This window comes from Pteropus alecto, unplaced genomic scaffold, assembly GCF_000325575.1.
Source record: "Pteropus alecto unplaced genomic scaffold, ASM32557v1 scaffold20, whole genome shotgun sequence".
NCBI lineage: Eukaryota > Metazoa > Chordata > Mammalia > Chiroptera > Pteropodidae > Pteropus > Pteropus alecto.
The window spans coordinates 15,404,912-15,423,765 of NW_006436298.1; the positions used below are offsets into that span (position 1 = coordinate 15,404,912).

The 18,854-nt window shown below is 36.1% G+C and overlaps 1 protein-coding gene across 3 annotated transcripts in view; it reads right to left on the bottom strand.

Annotated features, from left to right (window-relative positions):
• Positions 1–18,854, bottom strand: part of TMEM167A (transmembrane protein 167A) — a 61,349-nt gene that overhangs the window by 12,035 nt on the left and 30,460 nt on the right. Inside the window, exons 4-5 of one of the 3 annotated variants that reach the window (XM_015590447.2) lie at positions 9,135–9,232; positions 1,369–1,395 (exon numbers count right to left, since the gene is read on the bottom strand). In XM_015590447.2, the coding sequence (XP_015445933.1) occupies positions 1,384–1,395; positions 9,135–9,232 (110 nt within the window). In that variant the 3' untranslated portion in view covers positions 1,369–1,383. Of the gene's footprint in view, positions 1–1,368; positions 1,396–7,913; positions 8,061–9,134; positions 9,233–18,854 lie in introns of those variants that run through there. The other 2 variants (XM_025047652.1, XR_001517027.2) reach the window with 2 other exon arrangements.

Here is an 18,854-nt window from a genome sequence, read left to right on the forward strand (position 1 = left end):
AGGGAAAACTCAAGCAGAAGTTAAGTCATTTGTTACATTCAGGCATGTTAATAGAAAACAGGGAACTTCTAGACACAGAAAGAAAACTGCCATTTGAACCACAAGATGTCACACTGAAACATTGCCTGTGAAGCTACCTACTAGGTCTCACAAGCAGGGGGAGCAGAAAAAAATGCAGGTGACAGAATTACATAATTGGAAGAGATCTAAAGAAGGGCAATCCAATATTTTAATTATTCCTATGACATTTCTACCAAGCTGATTTCTAAACTCTCCAGCTCTCTAATGAGGCCAAGCCTGTTTCAAATTTCACGATTTGTATTGCAGAAGCATTCTTACTCATGTATAGAGAAAAAATGAATTACTGTAACTTCTCACGTTAGTCTTCATTTTCTCTCTGGAGTAACAAAAAAATCACATGTGACAGCCTTTTTAATATTTAAATACTATAATCATGTGACCTCAGAGTCTTCCACACCTATAGTTTCTGGTTAATGGTACCCTCAACATCCCCTGGTTGTCTTCTCTGTTATGTTACACCCCAAACGGGACGTAACATTACAGGTATTGTCTGGTCTGACAAAATACAACAGAGTTATACTGAATTACTTCATTACTATAGCTTTATTTATGCAGCCTCAAAGTTTAATTAGTTGTTTTGACAGCTACAAATCTCTGTTGACTCATATTACGATTACAATCAACTCAGACCTCCAAGTTCTAGCACGGCTCATCTTCCTCATCATGTGCTTCCACATGAATTTTTGGACTTCATATTTATCCCTATTAAATATCATTGTGCTTACATTGGTTCATTGCTTCAACCTGTCAAGGTCTTTTTAGATTTGATTTTTGATTTTTATCTCTGCAAATTTGATGCGTATGTAGTTAATTCTTCCCTCCAGGTGACTAGAAAACAAGCAGCAGAAAAAAGGATTTTGCTTCATATCCTCCCTCCTGGTTTTCATATTAAAGCTGGTCCCTCCATATTTTTTGAGAAGAGCCATTTACCTGTCACTGATTCACCCAACCCTATTGTTAATTTTCTCACCTTGTGTTCAAGAATATACAAAAATTGATGGATTCCTCACATGCACAGGAGAAAAGACATGCTAAAGGAAAACTGTAAAGTGCTTCTTTTAAGTGAAAAGGTATGTATGTATTGGAAATATCATTGTATGTGTAGAGTTTGGTACTACCCGTGGTGTCAGGCATCCACTGGGGGTCTTAGTACTTCTATCTCTATATCTTTTCTATATCAATACTCATATCTATATCTTTATCTCTCTGTTCTTATATCTACATACAATACATATCTTTACATACTTACATTCACAAATATGCACTTTCCTTGGGAGAGGATCCATAACTTCCACTGGATTTTCAGAAAGTTTCCTGGCATAAAAAAGTTAAGAACCATTAACTTAATAAATTCTCCTAATATACTATATATAAAAAATAATTCTATTTTTAAAAATCTCTAATTATCCTTATTTATAGAGTGTCTACTATGTGCCAGGAATGCTCTAGATATTGATAAAGATGTGAACAAAATACAGCAAGTCTCTGCCCTTATGGAGTTTACATTCTAGTGGATGTTTACATGAAATGTTGGGTGAGAAGTCTGCCTCGCTGAGAAGATGACCTCTGTATAAAGACTTATAAGAACTAAAGTGACTTGGAGAAAGATACGAGGTAAAGATGACAGCAAGGGCAAAGCACTCCGATAGCAAGTCCTTCGTCTACCCAATAATCAGCAAGCCTATGACAGAGTAAGCCAAAGGGAAATAGGTAGAGAAGAGTTGGGACAGAAGTGTGGATAGGGACATCAAAATGGTTTTCAACATGGAAAGGAAAAGGGTGCATTTGGAAATCTGGGGAAAAGTATTTTGGGTTGTCACAATGACTCTGGGACCTTACCGTCACTTAGAGGAAGTTGAGATGTCAAAGACCATGCAATCTGCAGGACATTTTGTACAGTGAAAAACTGTTTTGCCCAAAATGCCAACAGCATCCCCATTTAGAGACCCTGGGTAAGAGACCTTTCGGCTCTTCTATAAATTCTAGATTTTACTCTAGGTAAGATGGGAAGTCATTAGAGACCTCAATGCAGTAGAGTGAATGGCCTAACTTTTATATTTATTAAGGCTCAGACTATCATTGTTTTGGAGATAAAAGAGACCAAGCACATAGACAAATTAAGAGGTTGTCACAATAAACACGATAACTGAGATGGTTTCTAAGTGGCTAATGGTGGGGAGAGTATGCATAGCAGGGATACACTAGACACAGGGATGATCCACATCCTGGTCTTAGGCAGGACAGGTCAAGAAGGCTTGAGATTTCATCATGCTACTCAGAATGGTGGGCAATTGAAAACTCATGTATTGTCTATTTTCTGGAATTTTCCACTTAATATTTTCAGACCACGTTTGACTGTGGGTAATTGAAACTGCAGAAAGCAAAACCACAGTAGTCAGGGAGACTACTGTGCAGAAATGTAGAAAGAAATCTAAAAGAGACAAAAAATGTTAATGTCAGCTATGTCTAGTTTTTTTACTTCATTGATGATTTTTCTGTTACATATTTCTTAAACTATTTATATTAAATATGACAAAATTTTGTGAAATGTTAAAATTCTGAATATCTACAACACTACCTCATAAAACTCACTTGTGACAGAGTTCTGATCTGATTTTTCTTCTTACTAGACTCTCTTTCTATTCCTCTCTCTCCAACTGCTTACTCATCAGCTAGCACCGGACTCACCACTAACAGATGCCACTTTTAGGGATTTTAAGTCCTCAGCTTTACTCTACTGTGGTCATTATACCTATGCAATACATTTTGATTTTCATTCCAAGGAAAAATGGTAGAATTGTTAACAGCTGGATCCTCTTTGAAAGAGCAGGCCACACATATTTACTAGAACTTTGGGGGGTTGTAGAAGGAATGGAAAAACTGTCACTTGGGTACCCTTTCCTGGCAGCACCTCAAAGGTTACCAAGTGAGAACAACAGTGCTCAGCTGCCCTGAAAAGCCAAAGAGAGTGTGAAATTTAAAACTCGAATTGCCTCTCTCTTCTCATTATGTATTATTTGTCAATCATGGGTAAAAAGTGGTTTTTGCTCTCCAGCTGCTAGCCCCATGGTGCATATATCACTCAGTGGTGGCACTTTCCTGTGGAACATTGCAAGAGAAATCAATGATTTCACCTTTCTTTCAAAAAAAGGTGAGATTTCTCTCTCTCTCTCTCTCTCTCTCTCCCTCCCTCCCCCCACCCTCTCTCTCTCTTTTTCTTTTAACCTAATTATTTAACCAAAAAAGGCAAGTAACTTGAGGACAAAACAAAAACAAAAACAAAAATTATAAACTTGGTTTTTACGTTCAGAGACATTTTAGATATTAAAATAATGTATATTACAACACATACAATGAAACTTTTTCCTTTTTTTATTGGAATCAAAATGTCTGAAATATTCTGGATTGTTTCAGCCTGGTAGCAGGGAGATTTTTGTACTTCTTTGTATTGAACCTCGCAAATGAGCAATAAAATGCACATTATCACTCAGTATGAGATGCAGACCTTTAAAAATAGATTCATTTTGATGCCTGCCTTTCAAATTTATTTTACAACATCAAAACATACTGCCCTCATTTGTACATTTTATTCATGTGACATGGAAAGTGTTTTTTAAAAAAATTTTAGCATCATTTTAGGACCTAAGTTACTTTTTATGGTTCTATGAAGGGAAGTGAAGACACAAAGCTCAGATATGTTTCCAGTTGATGTAATAAATACATATTAAGCCATAATACACATCATGTTCTGTCTAATGTCCTTAAACAAAGCACAAAAGCATCACCTCAGTTATTCAAAAACATTCAAATAGAAAACTATTTAGCATCTATTTGTTTCTAAAGTTTGCATCTTTGGCTTTTATAAAAGAGAAAAGTCCCACTAAAGGCAATGTCGAACTTTTTAAAAAAGATTGTTTAACGAGGGAAGTGCACTAAAAGCATTGGTAGTCACAGGTTTTATTCTTTTGCAAGTTGAATACCACTCGCGAAGCAATTCAAAGTTGTGATTAAATGTATGCATTTTACAGATGAATCAAAATGCCAACATAATGAATAACCTGTAATGAAGCAGATTCTGTTGAGGATAAAACATTTTCTCCCCTCCATTTTTTTTTTCTTTTTTTCATAATTCCATCTAGGAATAGAGGTTGATGCCAACTGAAAAAAATCCATTAATGGAAGCCCCAACAAGTCAAGCATCTCCTTTCATGCTCTAATTTACATGGAAATGTGAGGTGTTCACATCGTCATAAATTTTACAGAACATAGGTTTGGGCAGTAAAGAGAGTTTAATAGTTTAGGCTCACCTATTTCTTCAAGCTTCTTATTTTCTGAGAGCAGGATAGATACCCAGCAGTAAACTCAGGATCAAATGGAAATAAAACTCCTGAGAGAGACCCAGTGGAAGGCGCTGAACAGCCAGGCTTCCGGCTAAAGCCATGCAATACCATGGCATTGCATATGGTTTCCATCTGAAACTCCAAAGGGCTGGGCATGTCTTTCTGTACCTATGAATGTATGTATTCAGGTTGCCACCTCGACTGGTTCTGATTTACACCTAACTCTCTCCAGGCTTCCTAAAAGTGAACTTTAGTGAACTTCATACAAGTTCAACATTCGTAACCAAACCTGAAATTCCAGAGGTTTTGTCTGGGATTTGATTTCAAAATGAGGACATGTCTTTCCAAGTTACATGTTTCCAACTATTGTTGATTTTTGGCCCCAGTATCTATTATGTTTAATGTTATGCATTCCTGAATAACTAGATAATGTAAGAGAATCGGAACTGAGAGGACCAGCAGCATGGGGTGGGCGGTTGTCTCATGAAGTGTGTCTCATAAAAAAGCTTCCAAATATATGAGGATCCTGTGGTCCTTGGCAACAAGCAAGCTATTAGATGCTTTTAACACTTCTATTGTTCTCTTTGTACCTCTTCACTCTCCCCAACCCACTCATCAAAATTGAATGCTTGCTCTTGCTTCGTTGACTCTCTCTGAGTTCCCAATTTTGTGGCTTTGTTCTGCTGTCCTTTATTTTGGATATTTTTTTCCTTGTGCCACATGTTCACAACCTCACTAATTATAAGGCCCCATTTATAGCCTCTTTATCTATGGAAACTTTCCTGACCCTGTCAGCTGGAAACATTCCCTTCTTTATCTGAACTTCTATAACTGTTATAGAGTAGCATCATCATAATGTCTATACATATATTATCCCCTACACTAGACCATAAGATGCTTGAGGGCAGGTCTAATTTATCTTTCTGTCACTCACTTGTTAGGCAATAGAATCACTCAAATGGTATTTGTTGAAAGAATAATGAATAAATTAATGGATGAATATCCATTTTATTCAAACATAAAGCAACAAGAGGACTTGGACATAGCTTATAAGTACCATAACAGAAGGCTGCAGTGACAGAAAGTATTTTAAAAAGTAAGACACTTTTAGGGCCCTTATTACTCTTGAATACTGTCTAGTTAATGCCAACCTTGCCACCACTGTGAGCCTCAGAAGGGTAAGTACCTCATTGTCCTTACTCACTGCTATATTCCCAACCCCTCAGCACAGTAACTGGCACATAACAGATACTCAATAAGTGTGTATTGAATTAATACTATATTGAATTTTAAAAAGCAAAGGCTCTTTATACAATGTAAGTCTTTGAGCTAAAAAGGGAAATTTTAGAGACATCAGAATAAGATGAAAAGATAAACAAACAAATTGAAACCTAAAGCATCTTATGGCAAGCCACTAAAATGGTCTCTCAATTTCTACCTGTCTACTTTGTCTGAACCTCCTTGAACTTTGAGTTCTCTTCCTGTACAATGTCAAGTCAATGAGACAGCCACAAGTGATAATCCGTGTAAACTCATCCGGCTCTTTCATTAGCCCAGAGCAGATTATAAAAACTGATACTGGCTCTTGAGGGTTCTGCTGGAGAGCACTCTCTTACTTCCAAAGTAGCTCCCAAGCTTGATAAGATCCAAGTCTTTGGAGGAGAGATTAGCATCAGACCCAGGGGGGATTTTTAATCATATTAAAACAAGATAACAAGTTATCTGAGAGAAAATTAATCCTCACCTCTATGTTATGTTATTTATGCCACTTGACACATGGGAATTCTTTTAAATAGTTAGCTGGTCCATTTCATTTCATGTGGCTTTTTTTGCCCTGATATTTAAATATCTTTAATTTATGAGTATTCAAATGGTTCTTGATTAAAATAACTAGCAATTTTATCATTATTTCTTGCTTCATGAAATAAGTAATGCAATCAAACTTCTAAAAAGAGCATATTAATATCATATTTCCAATTAGAACTCTAGGTTTATAGCATCAGGTACCTAAAGCTGACAACATAAGTTTATTTAGTTTTATACTTACAATTTAATATTAGCTGGAAAAGATAAACAGAAAAGTGCATAGTGACCTATGCTCTTTCATAAAGAGATGAAAAAAAGGTTGATGCACATTTGAATAAACTTTATAAAACAAGTAAATAACTTTTTTAAATTCCTCACATTTCCAGACAGCTCTTGTGATTTTTGATGGCATCATATTTTATTTCAAAATATGCGAACACTTTATTTATTCATGTATAGAGCTAGGTATCGAGACCTCTTTCCAAAAATTACTTTAAATGGAGTCCTCACTAATCACTAGAAGGAGAAGGAAATCACTAGAAGGAGAAAGAAAAATTTACTTTTATTTACCTGGTTAATGAAAATTAAAGGTATAAATAAGATTACAAAGAAAGTGTTTAAGATATTTAATACCTCAAATACCTTCAACGATTTAACAAATGTCATTCATATATTATTTATATAGCCAGGAAACATTTCTCAATCACTAATCACTAAATGAGGCAAGCACTGCCAGAGGTGTTTAAATCCAGTTACATGTAAACTAACATTATTAAATTATTACCAAATTATGTCCATTGAATTACCAGGTACTCTTATTTACTTATTATAAAGATAGTTAAATTATAGTTTATAATTATAGTTAAAATAGAGGTAAAATTTCTATAAAGTCACTTAAAGTATATTAATATCACATTCTCAATTAAACTACAGTTTTACACCATCAAGCACCAAAAAATGAGAGCATAAACAAATTCATTTAGTTGAGCCACTTATTTACTTATTTTACTTTAAAGTGTTCTGTAATTCTGGTACTTTGTGTGTGATACAAATTCTTGCAAACTACTTGTAGGATGAATTATAATCTCCAGATACAAACTACAATGACCTGTAATTAATTGCATTTCTGAGTTGGACTAATATGGTAAAAATAGCTTCAGAATTCTGATAAGGAAAGCATTCACTCAATATTTTAGGTAATTCTTAATTTTTCATTTGAAAACACAAAGTAACTACCTCAATGAAGATGAGTTCGAGTTTAATCGAAGTGTTACATTAGTTAATAAATGACAAGCAACCACAAAATCAGCATTTCTTTTCTACCCTCACTCATAGAAATGCCATGACGAGGCCAAAACTATGCTATCACATATTCTCTCATTTTGGAAAATCAAAACAAACCTGTAGAGTGGGCAGAGCAGGCATTCCCATCCCCTTCCCCACTCCATTTATCATGTGAGAAATTTAAGACTCAAAGAGCCTAAATTCCTCAAGCTCACACAATTGGTAAGCAGAAGAACTAGAGAGCCAGATTTGGGGGAAAAGGATTTGCCAAAAAAATCTAGTAAAGCTTTGCATTCAGGTCAGCCAGAACCACCAGCTCTCCATTACCAATTTTTTTTTCCAAGCCCCCTGACTTGCCTTCATATGGGTCAGCCTAATTTGTTTCTCCTTTACCTGTAACATGTCCTTTATATGTGATCAATTTATTCCAGTCAGATTTCTTTTTTCCACCATCCTTGTATTCAAGTGGTAGTAGCCTTACACAGTTGTTTTTTTAGATCATCAACCAAAGGTCCTATAAATTTTCCCTCCTTTTGAAGTACACTGTGCCTGAGAGAAATCAGAAGAGGAGTTAGGGAAGGTTAATAGGGAAGGAGACAACTGAAGTAGCCACTGAAAGATGAGAAGGAATCAGTAAATAAAGAAGGACAATCCAGGCAAAGGAGAGAGTCGTCCAACCTGGTGTGGCACTTTTAAGGATCTTCAGGCAGAGCAGAATTTTCCGCTGCATGCTCAGTTCTTGAAATGCCAGTTTTCACCAGCTCTGTATGACCTGTCTACTATTATAACTTGGCCTTCTTCCACTTGACTTAATTAAGGCACCAATCTGTCTTACACTTTGACTCTACCAATGGTTTCATCTCTAAGCATATTTGTGGAGGATTTCTGGATTCCACCATGTTAGTTCAACCCAAAGTCTAACACCTTTCAATGACCCACAGCTCCGTTAAGCATTTCTCTATCAAGTCTGCCTCATCCTCCTGGGCAGGGCCTGAAAAATGGTAGGGAATCACAAGATATTGTCTAGGGACAGTAAACAGTTGAATATGGCCAGAAAATATGGAGGTTTGAGAGAAAATGGCAAATACTAAAGTTGGAAAAGTAAAAACAAAAACACCAACAACAATGAAACTTTGCAAGCCTTGAGTAATAGCTGTCAGGTACCATGTTAAGTATATTTTTTTGTTTTGGTATTATCTAATTTAATCCTCACAAAATTCCATGAGGTAGATACTGTTACAATTCCTATTTCACAAATGAAGTGACTGAAGTTCAGAGAGGTTAAGTAATTCCCTAAAATCATACAACTGGTAAAGAGACCAGCCAGATGCCCAGTCCCACTCCAGAACCTACATTTTAAAGCTATACACCTCCCAAATATAGGTTGACTGGCTTGTAAACCACCATTTTATGCTTCAATATAATACTGATGAGGTAAACCGTTGATGGTTTTTAAGAAAGGACGTGTTTAGACTTGAATTTTAGAAAGATCATTCTTAGGGTATGGGATGGAATAAAGACAATGTAGAGTTTATGTGATCCCATTGGGAGAAGATGAAAATCTCAACTTATGTGTTGACAGTGGCAAAAGGAAGAGATGAAAGTATTGCAAAAATAACTCACCATCTGTGTGGATGAGGAAGGTGAGTCCAAAGTCTCTGGTCTGGCTGGCTGGTGATGGCTGCTAACAGTATCAGCAAAGAGTGAGAACACAGGAGGAGCTGGTTTAAGAGACGAGATACTGAGTTGTATTACTGCCCACCACCAGACACCCTTCCTACTATGATTAGGCTTGCTTGTGTCCAGATTGTTCTTCTAAGTCAATTTTACAGCTGAAACTAAGGGGGAAAAAATAGTAACCTTTTAAAAAATCTGTCAGAGTATAAAATACTTGAAGACTAAGAATCTGTGGACTGTCTTTCTGATGAGTCTAGTTTCGCATTCCCTTTCTACTCCATTTTCTGGAATATTTGTAGGCATCACAAAGAGAATCCACTACAATCTTCCAAATCACCATCCAGGCCTTACAGGAAGAGAGCCCACCCAGCACGTTTTTAATTGCCTCTATATCTAACCATCCAAATATCCTTATTATCTTCTCTTTTTTTAAAATGCCATGACTCATTCATCAGACCACCAGGTAAAAAGCCCCAGGTCAGCCAGCCAGCAGTCAGGAAGAACACAGAGGGGATAGAGAATGACTCCTAAAGTCTCTCTTTTCAAAAAGCTTTTGTAGTTTATTCTTGCTGAGCAGAAAGCAACTTTTGAGGGGTCCAATTTATTGATATCACAAGGTTGACACAGTTGAGATTCAGCCTAATATGAAAATATGAATTAGCTTCTCATGCTAAGAAAAACAAAGCTAGTGACATTTCCTCAGAGCCAAATATTTCATCACATGAATTATAAAGCCTCTGTCTTAGTTGTAGGTCATGTGTCAACAAGGATTGTTTATTTTTTTAACTATGTGTCACATGACCCAACTGCATCATCTATAATAATTTTCTTGAGTAAACCAGACAACCAGGCCCCTCTCTCAAACACCAATACCAAGGCTGACTCAAATCGGCAGCTGTATAATTTTGAATGGGTTGTTGTGATTTAAATGTCTCATTGCATTGGGAGCTAAGGGAGGTGACATAATCCAGAAGAAGCTTGGAAGTGAGAGTGTTTGTGAGGGTGGCTGAGCTACATGACCTTTAAGGTCTGCCCTCTAATTCTGTCTCTGGTAGTCAATGAATGTACTTCAGGGGTGTTAGGCACTCAGGGTAAGCTTCTTGGGAGGTTTAATGAAAGGAAAAGTTAGGTTGCAAGTAGGTGGCTATGATGAAAGGTTTTCTTTACATGAACTTCCACAGAAAGTATTTTTAAGTAGCTAATTAAATTGTAGATGTTTATTATGCTCTGTATTATGAGAAAAAGAGGAAGTTCATCTTCTTGAACCAAATCCATACTACAAAAGGGGGTGCTTGAACAGAAGTAACAAGCAGAGATCGAGTTGATGCTTGTGCTTTGCTTGAACTCAGCTAAGAAAAATAGCACTAAGCATTTCATACAGTCTGTTTAACAAAGAAAAAGGAAGAGATTGTTAAAAGGGACTTGGAATCTGACATACAAACTGTCCCTTCAGTATTGTGGTCAAATTTCTTATGAAAGGCGGATCTTAATTTTTATTCTAAAACTATATTCCTTAAATTGTACACTGATACAGATTTTCTGTGTGCTAAATAGTGTTATTCAGTTAACAGTCAATAATTTCTAATAAAAAATCATATAGTTATCTCAAAACATGCAGAAAAACATCAAACAAAAAAATATTTAAAGACTGTCTCTGTAAAAGCAAATAAGGTCACTCACTAGGTATAAGGGCCTAACTATATGGTATAAAGTCATATGTCATATGCCATATCCTAGACCTTACCATGAACTCTGAATTTATGTTTCAAGTAATATATAGTACTAATTTTGATTCCAAAGGATCTAGAAGTTATTCATACTTAATCACTTATGTTATATATTGAACCAATTTCTCACCCTCTGTAAGAACTGCCTCATAAGTTTTATGAGCCTGGAATTCTTCCAGTGGCTATCTCATGTGTATCCAAGTGTTCTGTGTTACTTGGATCAAGGTGCTCTATTCACAGCCTTTGAAATGCCACAAAGCTTCCAGTGATTTCTGACCACTGGAAGTTTGGACATCGGATTCCTCGTCAAATATGCTTAATGGGCACCTGTAGACATGGGGTCTGGTCCTGCTCTATTCTTGCCCTCTTCAGAGCACCAAATTTAGGACTGCTGGCAGGGAAGTTCATCCATATCACAGCTTGGAAGTTGAATACACCCAACCAAACCTTAAGAACTGCTTCTCAAATGATGTTTTGAGAGTAAATTTGGAAATCTCAGGCCTTCATCTAGTACTCTTCCATATGAGTGCTGTTTGTTTGTTTGTTTGTTTGTTTTATTGATTGGGTCAGAATTGAAACAATTTCTCAGGTACTTTGAGGCTGTCTTTGATCAGGAAGAGAAAAGCAGGAAATGACACTACAGCCTACACTAACCTCTACAACTGAAATGTTGTAACCAGCAGAGATAATTCAGCCACATCAACTGCCTTCTGCTTCTTCTGGCCCTTGATCAGCCTCAGTTGTTGGATCCTAGTCTTGTCCCTATTTTAGTTTTTTTTTCTGTTTTCTAGCTTTTGGTTGTGTCTTGTCCTTGTCTTTCATTGCTTAAATAGAACAGTTTAAAAAACATAGATGAATGGAATGTCAGGCTGGAAGGAGCTCTCTTCAGAAACCTGTGCAGGGTATTTGCCTTGTCCTGTTCTCATACTCGTCTATCCCAATGACCTAGAGGGGAGAATGTGCTTGTCAAATTTTCAAACTCTACATAGTAAAATTTATATATATATAAATATATATATACATATACACATATATATATGTATATATATACGTATATATTATATGTATTTAGTGCTTTCCTGTTTCAAAAAGTTTCTGCACATAATATCTTGTTTGATTCCAGGAATAATAGGGAAGATGATACGATGAATTTTAGTTCGGTATGAAAGACAGGTTTTCACAAATGGACCTGTCCAAAAATGAAACAGCAAGCTTCACAAAGAAGTGAGTTCCAGGAGGCAATGAAGATGTTTGGGTAGGAGATAAAATGTTAACTCTCAGAAATTTTGTAGAAAGATTCTTGACATAGATTAAATGACGCTGTGATATGCGTGCATGCGTGAGAGAGAGAGAGAGAGAGAGAGAGGGAGAAATTGAGAGAGAAAATGCATATTGTCTAGGGAGAGAGAGCAGTTGAGAATACAGGCTGCAGTTTTCTTAAAATCTTTGTTTGGTAAGAGTATCAAACTCCCAAATATAGGTTTAATGCAGGACCTTAAGCACATGTTTTTGAGCAAGTCATCATTTTTTATGTTTTATTTCAAAAGTTTAATAAGAGTTTGAAGTAGTATACACCTAAATCATGGTCTCTGGGTTACACTAGGTGTACTTTATTCCACCTGAGACAAAACTGACCCAAAACTGAGGAGTTAATGGGAATATCTAAAGAGTTAAGTGCAAGTGAGACCAAGATGCATGTGAAGACTGAAGATATTGCCCAGATATAGATAGAAGAATAGACGTGGGGAGAGCAGCTGGCTGTAGAAAATGTTGAGGTGGCCAAAATGAAGAGAGCAGGAATACCGAACCAGCATGGGGCAGGGCTAGAATGAGGTCACTGCCCTACAGAATTAGAAGCAGAAGAATCAAACCAAACACCAAAACTGGTTTGCATTAGTGCTTCCATAGCTGAAAGGAATGCTTCCTTCCTTACTCCAAGACCAGCTCCAGTAAAAGCTTTTAGTGAAATATTTACTTGGCTTAGTCCAACTTTACCTTAAGAAACGATCACTCCACGACTCCTTAGAAAACACTTTTTAATGATTTTGTGGTACTGGGGCAGGTAGGGCCAAGGAGGAACAGGATAAGGAAGTCGGCAATTGAACTGACCAGAGTATAGCATTGTTCACTGTGAGCTTCTGTTCTTTGAAGAACAGAAAATGATCCTTTTAAATTTCTGTTTTGATTATTTGAATCTTATAAAACTGAATGCTAACATAAAGTTAGTAGCAATACTTAGAATTATACTAATAATTCGGTTTAGTAGTTTAAGAAATATTTGTATGTAACATACCAGATTTAAACAATCTTTTAAACCTTGGAAACTAGTCAACACACACACAAGCATAACTGCATAAATTTAATCTTTTTTCTGTTTGACAGTAGTCTTTCTTTTCTATTTCACTGAGGTGACTTTTTCTCAGGTGGCATACAATAATAATATACTATACTATAATAATATAATACATTTAACATTTCTAATCACTTGCTGTGTTTCATATTTGATTCACAAGAAAAAAAAATCTGAGAAGTGTCACACACAAGCATAACTGCATAAATTTAATCTTTTTTCTGTTTGACAGTAGTCTTTCTTTTCTATTTCACTGAGGTGACTTTTTCTCAGGTGGCATACAATAATAATATACTATACTATAATAATATAATACATTTAACATTTCTAATCACTTGCTGTGTTTCATATTTGATTCACAAGAAAAAAAAATCTGAGAAGTGTTATTCAGCTGCCTCTTGTATAGATGTGTCACTTGAAAAATGTTCAGATAGTATATGGTACTCAACTTGATTATAAATCCCTAATAATACTTTATAAAATATTAAGCACCTGGTACTCAAATTTTTTAAAAAAAATCATTCTCCAATAAAAAGAACCAGGTCTCCTTGGAAAAACAGCTAATTCTAAGACGAGGGCAGGAAATATACAAGATGATTCTGGAGCATCCCGTAGTGCCAGAAAGTAAGGAAGTTCTCAAAAACAAAATAAAGCAAAACAACAAAACGAAAAGATCCCCAAAAGACCTTAATGACAGGGGCAAGTCAAAGAGATATGGGAGTTAACTGATATACTCCCAGTGGATCAGCCAAAGCTGAAATGATATGAGCAGCAAAGTAAATCAAGTGTACTGGATAATAACACAAAGTATAAAATAAATATCCATGAGTCCAAACTGATATAAAAACATGATTGGATAAAAAAAAATAATAAGTTAGGTAAATAGACAAATCTTTTATGCAAAAAGAATTCCAAATCATTTATGTAGGTATTTTGTTCTCAAGGAGGTGGAGCATAACTCCCTGCTCCTTTAGTTTGGACAACACATAGTGACTTCCTTCCCAAGAGTACTGTATGGAAAAGGTGAAAAAGAGTCGCTTTAGAGTATAGAACTCTGACAAATGCTACCTCAACTAAGTGATTAAGGTTAACATCACAGTCATAAGTCATATATAAATGTCATGTCATATAAAGTGTCATATGATAAGAATGACACTTTACCTCTGTGTTCTTCCTTCCCAAAATCTATAATCTCATTCTAATCATGGAAAAAAATCAAATCCCAATTGAGAGCTATTCTACAAAATGCCTGACCAGTATTCCTTCAAATTGTCAAGATATTTAAAGACAAGAAAAATCTGAGAAACTTACAGCCAAGAGGAGTCTAAGGAGATTTAAAGACTCAATGTAATGTGGTATACTGGAATAGAAAAAGGACATTAGGAAAAAACTCAGGAAATAAAAACTCAGTTTTATTTGAATAAAACACAGACTTTACTTAATGGCAATGCATTGACATTCATTTACTAATTTTGACAAATGAACCATACTAAGATGATATTAATATTTGGGGAAACTGAGTATGAGATGTATGAGAGCCCTCTGTATTATCTTCATAATTTTTCTATAAACGTAATTGTTCTAAAATAAAACTTTATTAAATAATGTGATCCTGTCAGTAAATATAAATTCAGTTATTTGCCATTTAGAGTTGTAAGACCAGGTGTATTTGAGACAAGCTCAGTGCCCAGTAATCACGAAATATTGATGGAGAAATCATATGATTCAACGCATCCAAGGAGCGCTCTGCAAATAATGCTAATAATGCTTTTTAAAGACATTTGGTAAAAAAAAAAAAAAAGCTGCTCATGGTTTGGAGATACATCAATTCCTTCTGGTTCCTCAGGTATTACTACATGTTCTGGTAAAAAGCAATGGATTAAATCTGCCCTGTCCAATACCCTACCTTGTAGCCACATGTAACTACTGAGTCCTTGAAATGTGGCTGAACCAAATTGAGATGTGCCATCAGTACAAAACACACACTGCATTTTGAAGATTTTGATGCCAACAAAAAGAATGCAAAATATTTCATTGGTAATTTGTTATACTACTTACATGTTGAAATGTTGTTTTAGATATGATGGGGTGAGCTAAATATATTATTAAAATTTATTACTTTTTAAAAAAACTTACTCTAATATGGCCAATAGAAAATTTTAAACTGCATGTGTGGCTCACATTAGATTTCTATTGGACAGTGTTGATTTAAATGGATCCTAGGAACCTGGAAGAGTGAATGGATCTTCCAAAGGCAAACAGGATCCCAAAGAGTGTCAAACTTACTTCTGGGCTTCTACCACAAGTAGCTAGAAATGTATTATTAAGATAATTTCTCCGAAAAGACCTTTCCATTATGAAAAATCACCTACAGAGATAAGAGGCTTCCTTGATTTTTATCCCATATTTTCTTGAAGATTACATGTAAAAAAGAATGTTAGTAACACACTTTTTGAAGAATTTGTCAGTGAGAATGCTAAAATGTATAATGAAATATTTGCCACTACATGGGACAGTTGTAATACCAACTTTTTTATGGGTTGAGGTGAGGTGAAGATGTAGCTTCTTTCAAATGCCATTTGGAACAACATTCTAAAAGCATGAAAATATATGTTTGCTAAATGTAAATTTCCTCTTGAAAGATGAATAGAGAACAGGTTTCAGCTGGTATGTGGAGAAAATGTGTGTACTTTTTTATTTTGAATGAAATTTTGGTTGTTAAATTATACTTCCTTGACATTATACTTCTCAAGCACATTTTCTTGAGAAGAAAGAGAAATAAAAGCCACACAAAATGTTTTAGTGTTACATAGCAACACAGGTAGATCTGATTATAAAATTTCTAAATTTTACTAAAGTTTGTTACTATAGGCAATAGAAATTAATTGTCAATAATTATTGTTTCTTGGTGCTCTGAGTGGATGTTAGAAGGAAATTATCCCCCAAAACATAAAGCCCTATTTTTTCATGTAAAAGCCTTGGGGAAAAGAGTTCAGCATGGAGTTTTTGCCCCACTCTGATGGATAAAGCATGAGATGTGGAAAGGAGACAATACAAAAATAAAATTTATTTATAATTTACAATTTGACTATTCATGCAACATCATTTACATTGGCACTGCAGGAGATTCATCCTCAAACTGCAAGTAATAACCAGGACTAGCGGTCTATGTATCTACACATGCAAGAAAGAAATGAGAAAATGGAGACACAGAAAGCCCAGTTCTTTGCAGCCATAGTCATGCAGGGGGTCCTGGACTGGTGTTCTGTTATCCCGAGTTCTTTCTGGGAACTTGCCCTGCCTCTTTTACAAATATCATCCTCAGCAGACACACCTAACTAGTGCACTGGAAAACTACAGAACACCTAATGTCAGGTTTAAAAAAACTTGTTGGTGAATCACAGTTTGACTGAGCCTGATTCTTTTCTTTAAGCAGAAGGAAGAAGAGCTGACTCACATTTTCAGTGTATTCTCTCACTGAGCACATTCTTCTTCAGCATTACGAAAGCTCTGTCTGAGTGATGTGTCTTTGCCTCAGAGGTTCAATTGGATCAACACGTATACCTACGCAAAACCCACTTTGGCCTCAAAGAGAGAGTCTACACATATTCTTTTGCACATAAGAACAGGAAACGTATCCACTGCATTTCAGTATCCATCCAGGACAGATGTGCTTGCCTATCCACCCTGGGCAGAAGCTGGCCCAGTTTGCCCCCTTTATTCCAGCTCTGAAACCCAAATCCTGTGTAAAGGGCCAGAGGAGAGGCTCCTTACTATGTTCAGCCAGCCCTGCTGTGCACGGCTGGAGAAGCACATTGGCAATAATTTAGCACTCAGCAGCTGCAAGAGCAGAGGTCCCTGCCAAGTGCCAGTCTTTGATTCTCCTCTCTACTAGGCAGTAGCTAGTTCATTCCCTGGGCACCCAGCCAAATTTCAGAGAGAGCAAGACTGGTGATGGCTGGGACAGCAAAGACACACAGCCTCCTTAACAAGCTACTACTATGAACTAGTCTGCACCATGAACAGTGTTGAAGAATTGACCCATTAGCAACTAGAAGGATACAGGGAATAATTCATCTGAAGAATTGTAGAGCCGATGATAAAGTAGAAATTTATAAATAAACATTATAATAAGCAGAATATGATTTAGAGCACTTGCATATAGATTCCTAAAGACGTGGACTGGGGCTCAATTGGTTTTCTAATTAAAAAATAAATAAACAATTCACCATTTCCTGTCAGATCCCAGGGTGAGTCCCTGGAGCCAAAGGGGCATCAATCATTGAAACATAAGATAATCAATGGACTGGAGTGTGTGTGGGAGGCAGGGTTTGTGAAACATTGGCTACCTCGGCTGTGTGTGAAAGGTAAAATCTCATTCATATCTTCCCCAGTTTTTCACCCTTGTTCTCATCTAGATTATATCTGCGATTTCAGCATCAGATCCTGCTCCCTGTGGCGTTATTGCAGCCCTCTGTTTTCATTGGAAATGGCAGCTCTTATTTCAACAACTTGGCTTCTGTTTGCTGCAATCTCGGTGTGTTTTTGTTGTCGGCACCTAAAAGGTTAAAATTCATTTTAAATAACAGCATCATGGATGCAATCCTTCTCACTTGCCTCAGGAAGAGTTTCGTAATTTGCGTTTAACATCACAGAACCTATCTGGGTTTGAGAGCAAATTTGATTACAAATAGACTTTTTTTTGAGGATACAAGAAAAAATTAAATTGTTGTTTAATAGACATTGAGCTAATACAGCATGCTTCAGAAAAGTTTTTGAAAACCAATGATAGGTTAATACTGTAATTTAAAATAAATGGCACTATTGCAGTCACCATGCTTTTAAAATCTTTATGTATATTTTTTCAAGAAAAAAAGAACCTTAAAGCATCATGTGGTCTTAATCTCTTAGAAGTCTCAAGGGATGCTTGAGCCTATAAACAAAGAGTCCCTCACTTGAAGTATTTGAAAGCCAACATTTGCCGTGAACAGGGAACATCAGTTAATCACATATTAAGGATGACTCCTTTGTTCGTTGTGTGAAAGTGGTTTCTAGCAGACATTTTTATATTCCTATACACAATATTTATCTTCTCAAAGCCAAACTAATTCAAACAGCCAGTGCGACCTCTAAACATATTCCTTTTTCTGTCTCTTGGAAAACAATTTAAGCGGTATCACTATATTAGTGGGATTCCCCAGCCCTCCCTTTTTTAGTCTTCAAAAGGTTTTTCTTTCATCTTTTTCTTTCTCTCCAGCTACAAAACGTGCTCATTACGGGCCTATCTGTCAGCTATAAAAGGGAGGAGACTCCTTCCATGTCAGCAGGTATGAATCTCAATAGCTGCTTTCATCTCTGGAGAGTTCACTTTGCTCTAGTTAATAAAATCCAACACTTCAGTTATCAGAGTCATTAGGAGGAAGCGGGATTGGAAGAAGGAAAGCTTTCATTTATTTTGGTGTCATACATAATTATACCATTTATTTCCCCAATGGGCTCTACGCTTTTCCACTGTTTTCAGAAAGGAAAAGAAAAAAAAGTCCCTCAAGTGGAAAATGAAGACTAAGCAGCAGCAAAATAAAAAACACT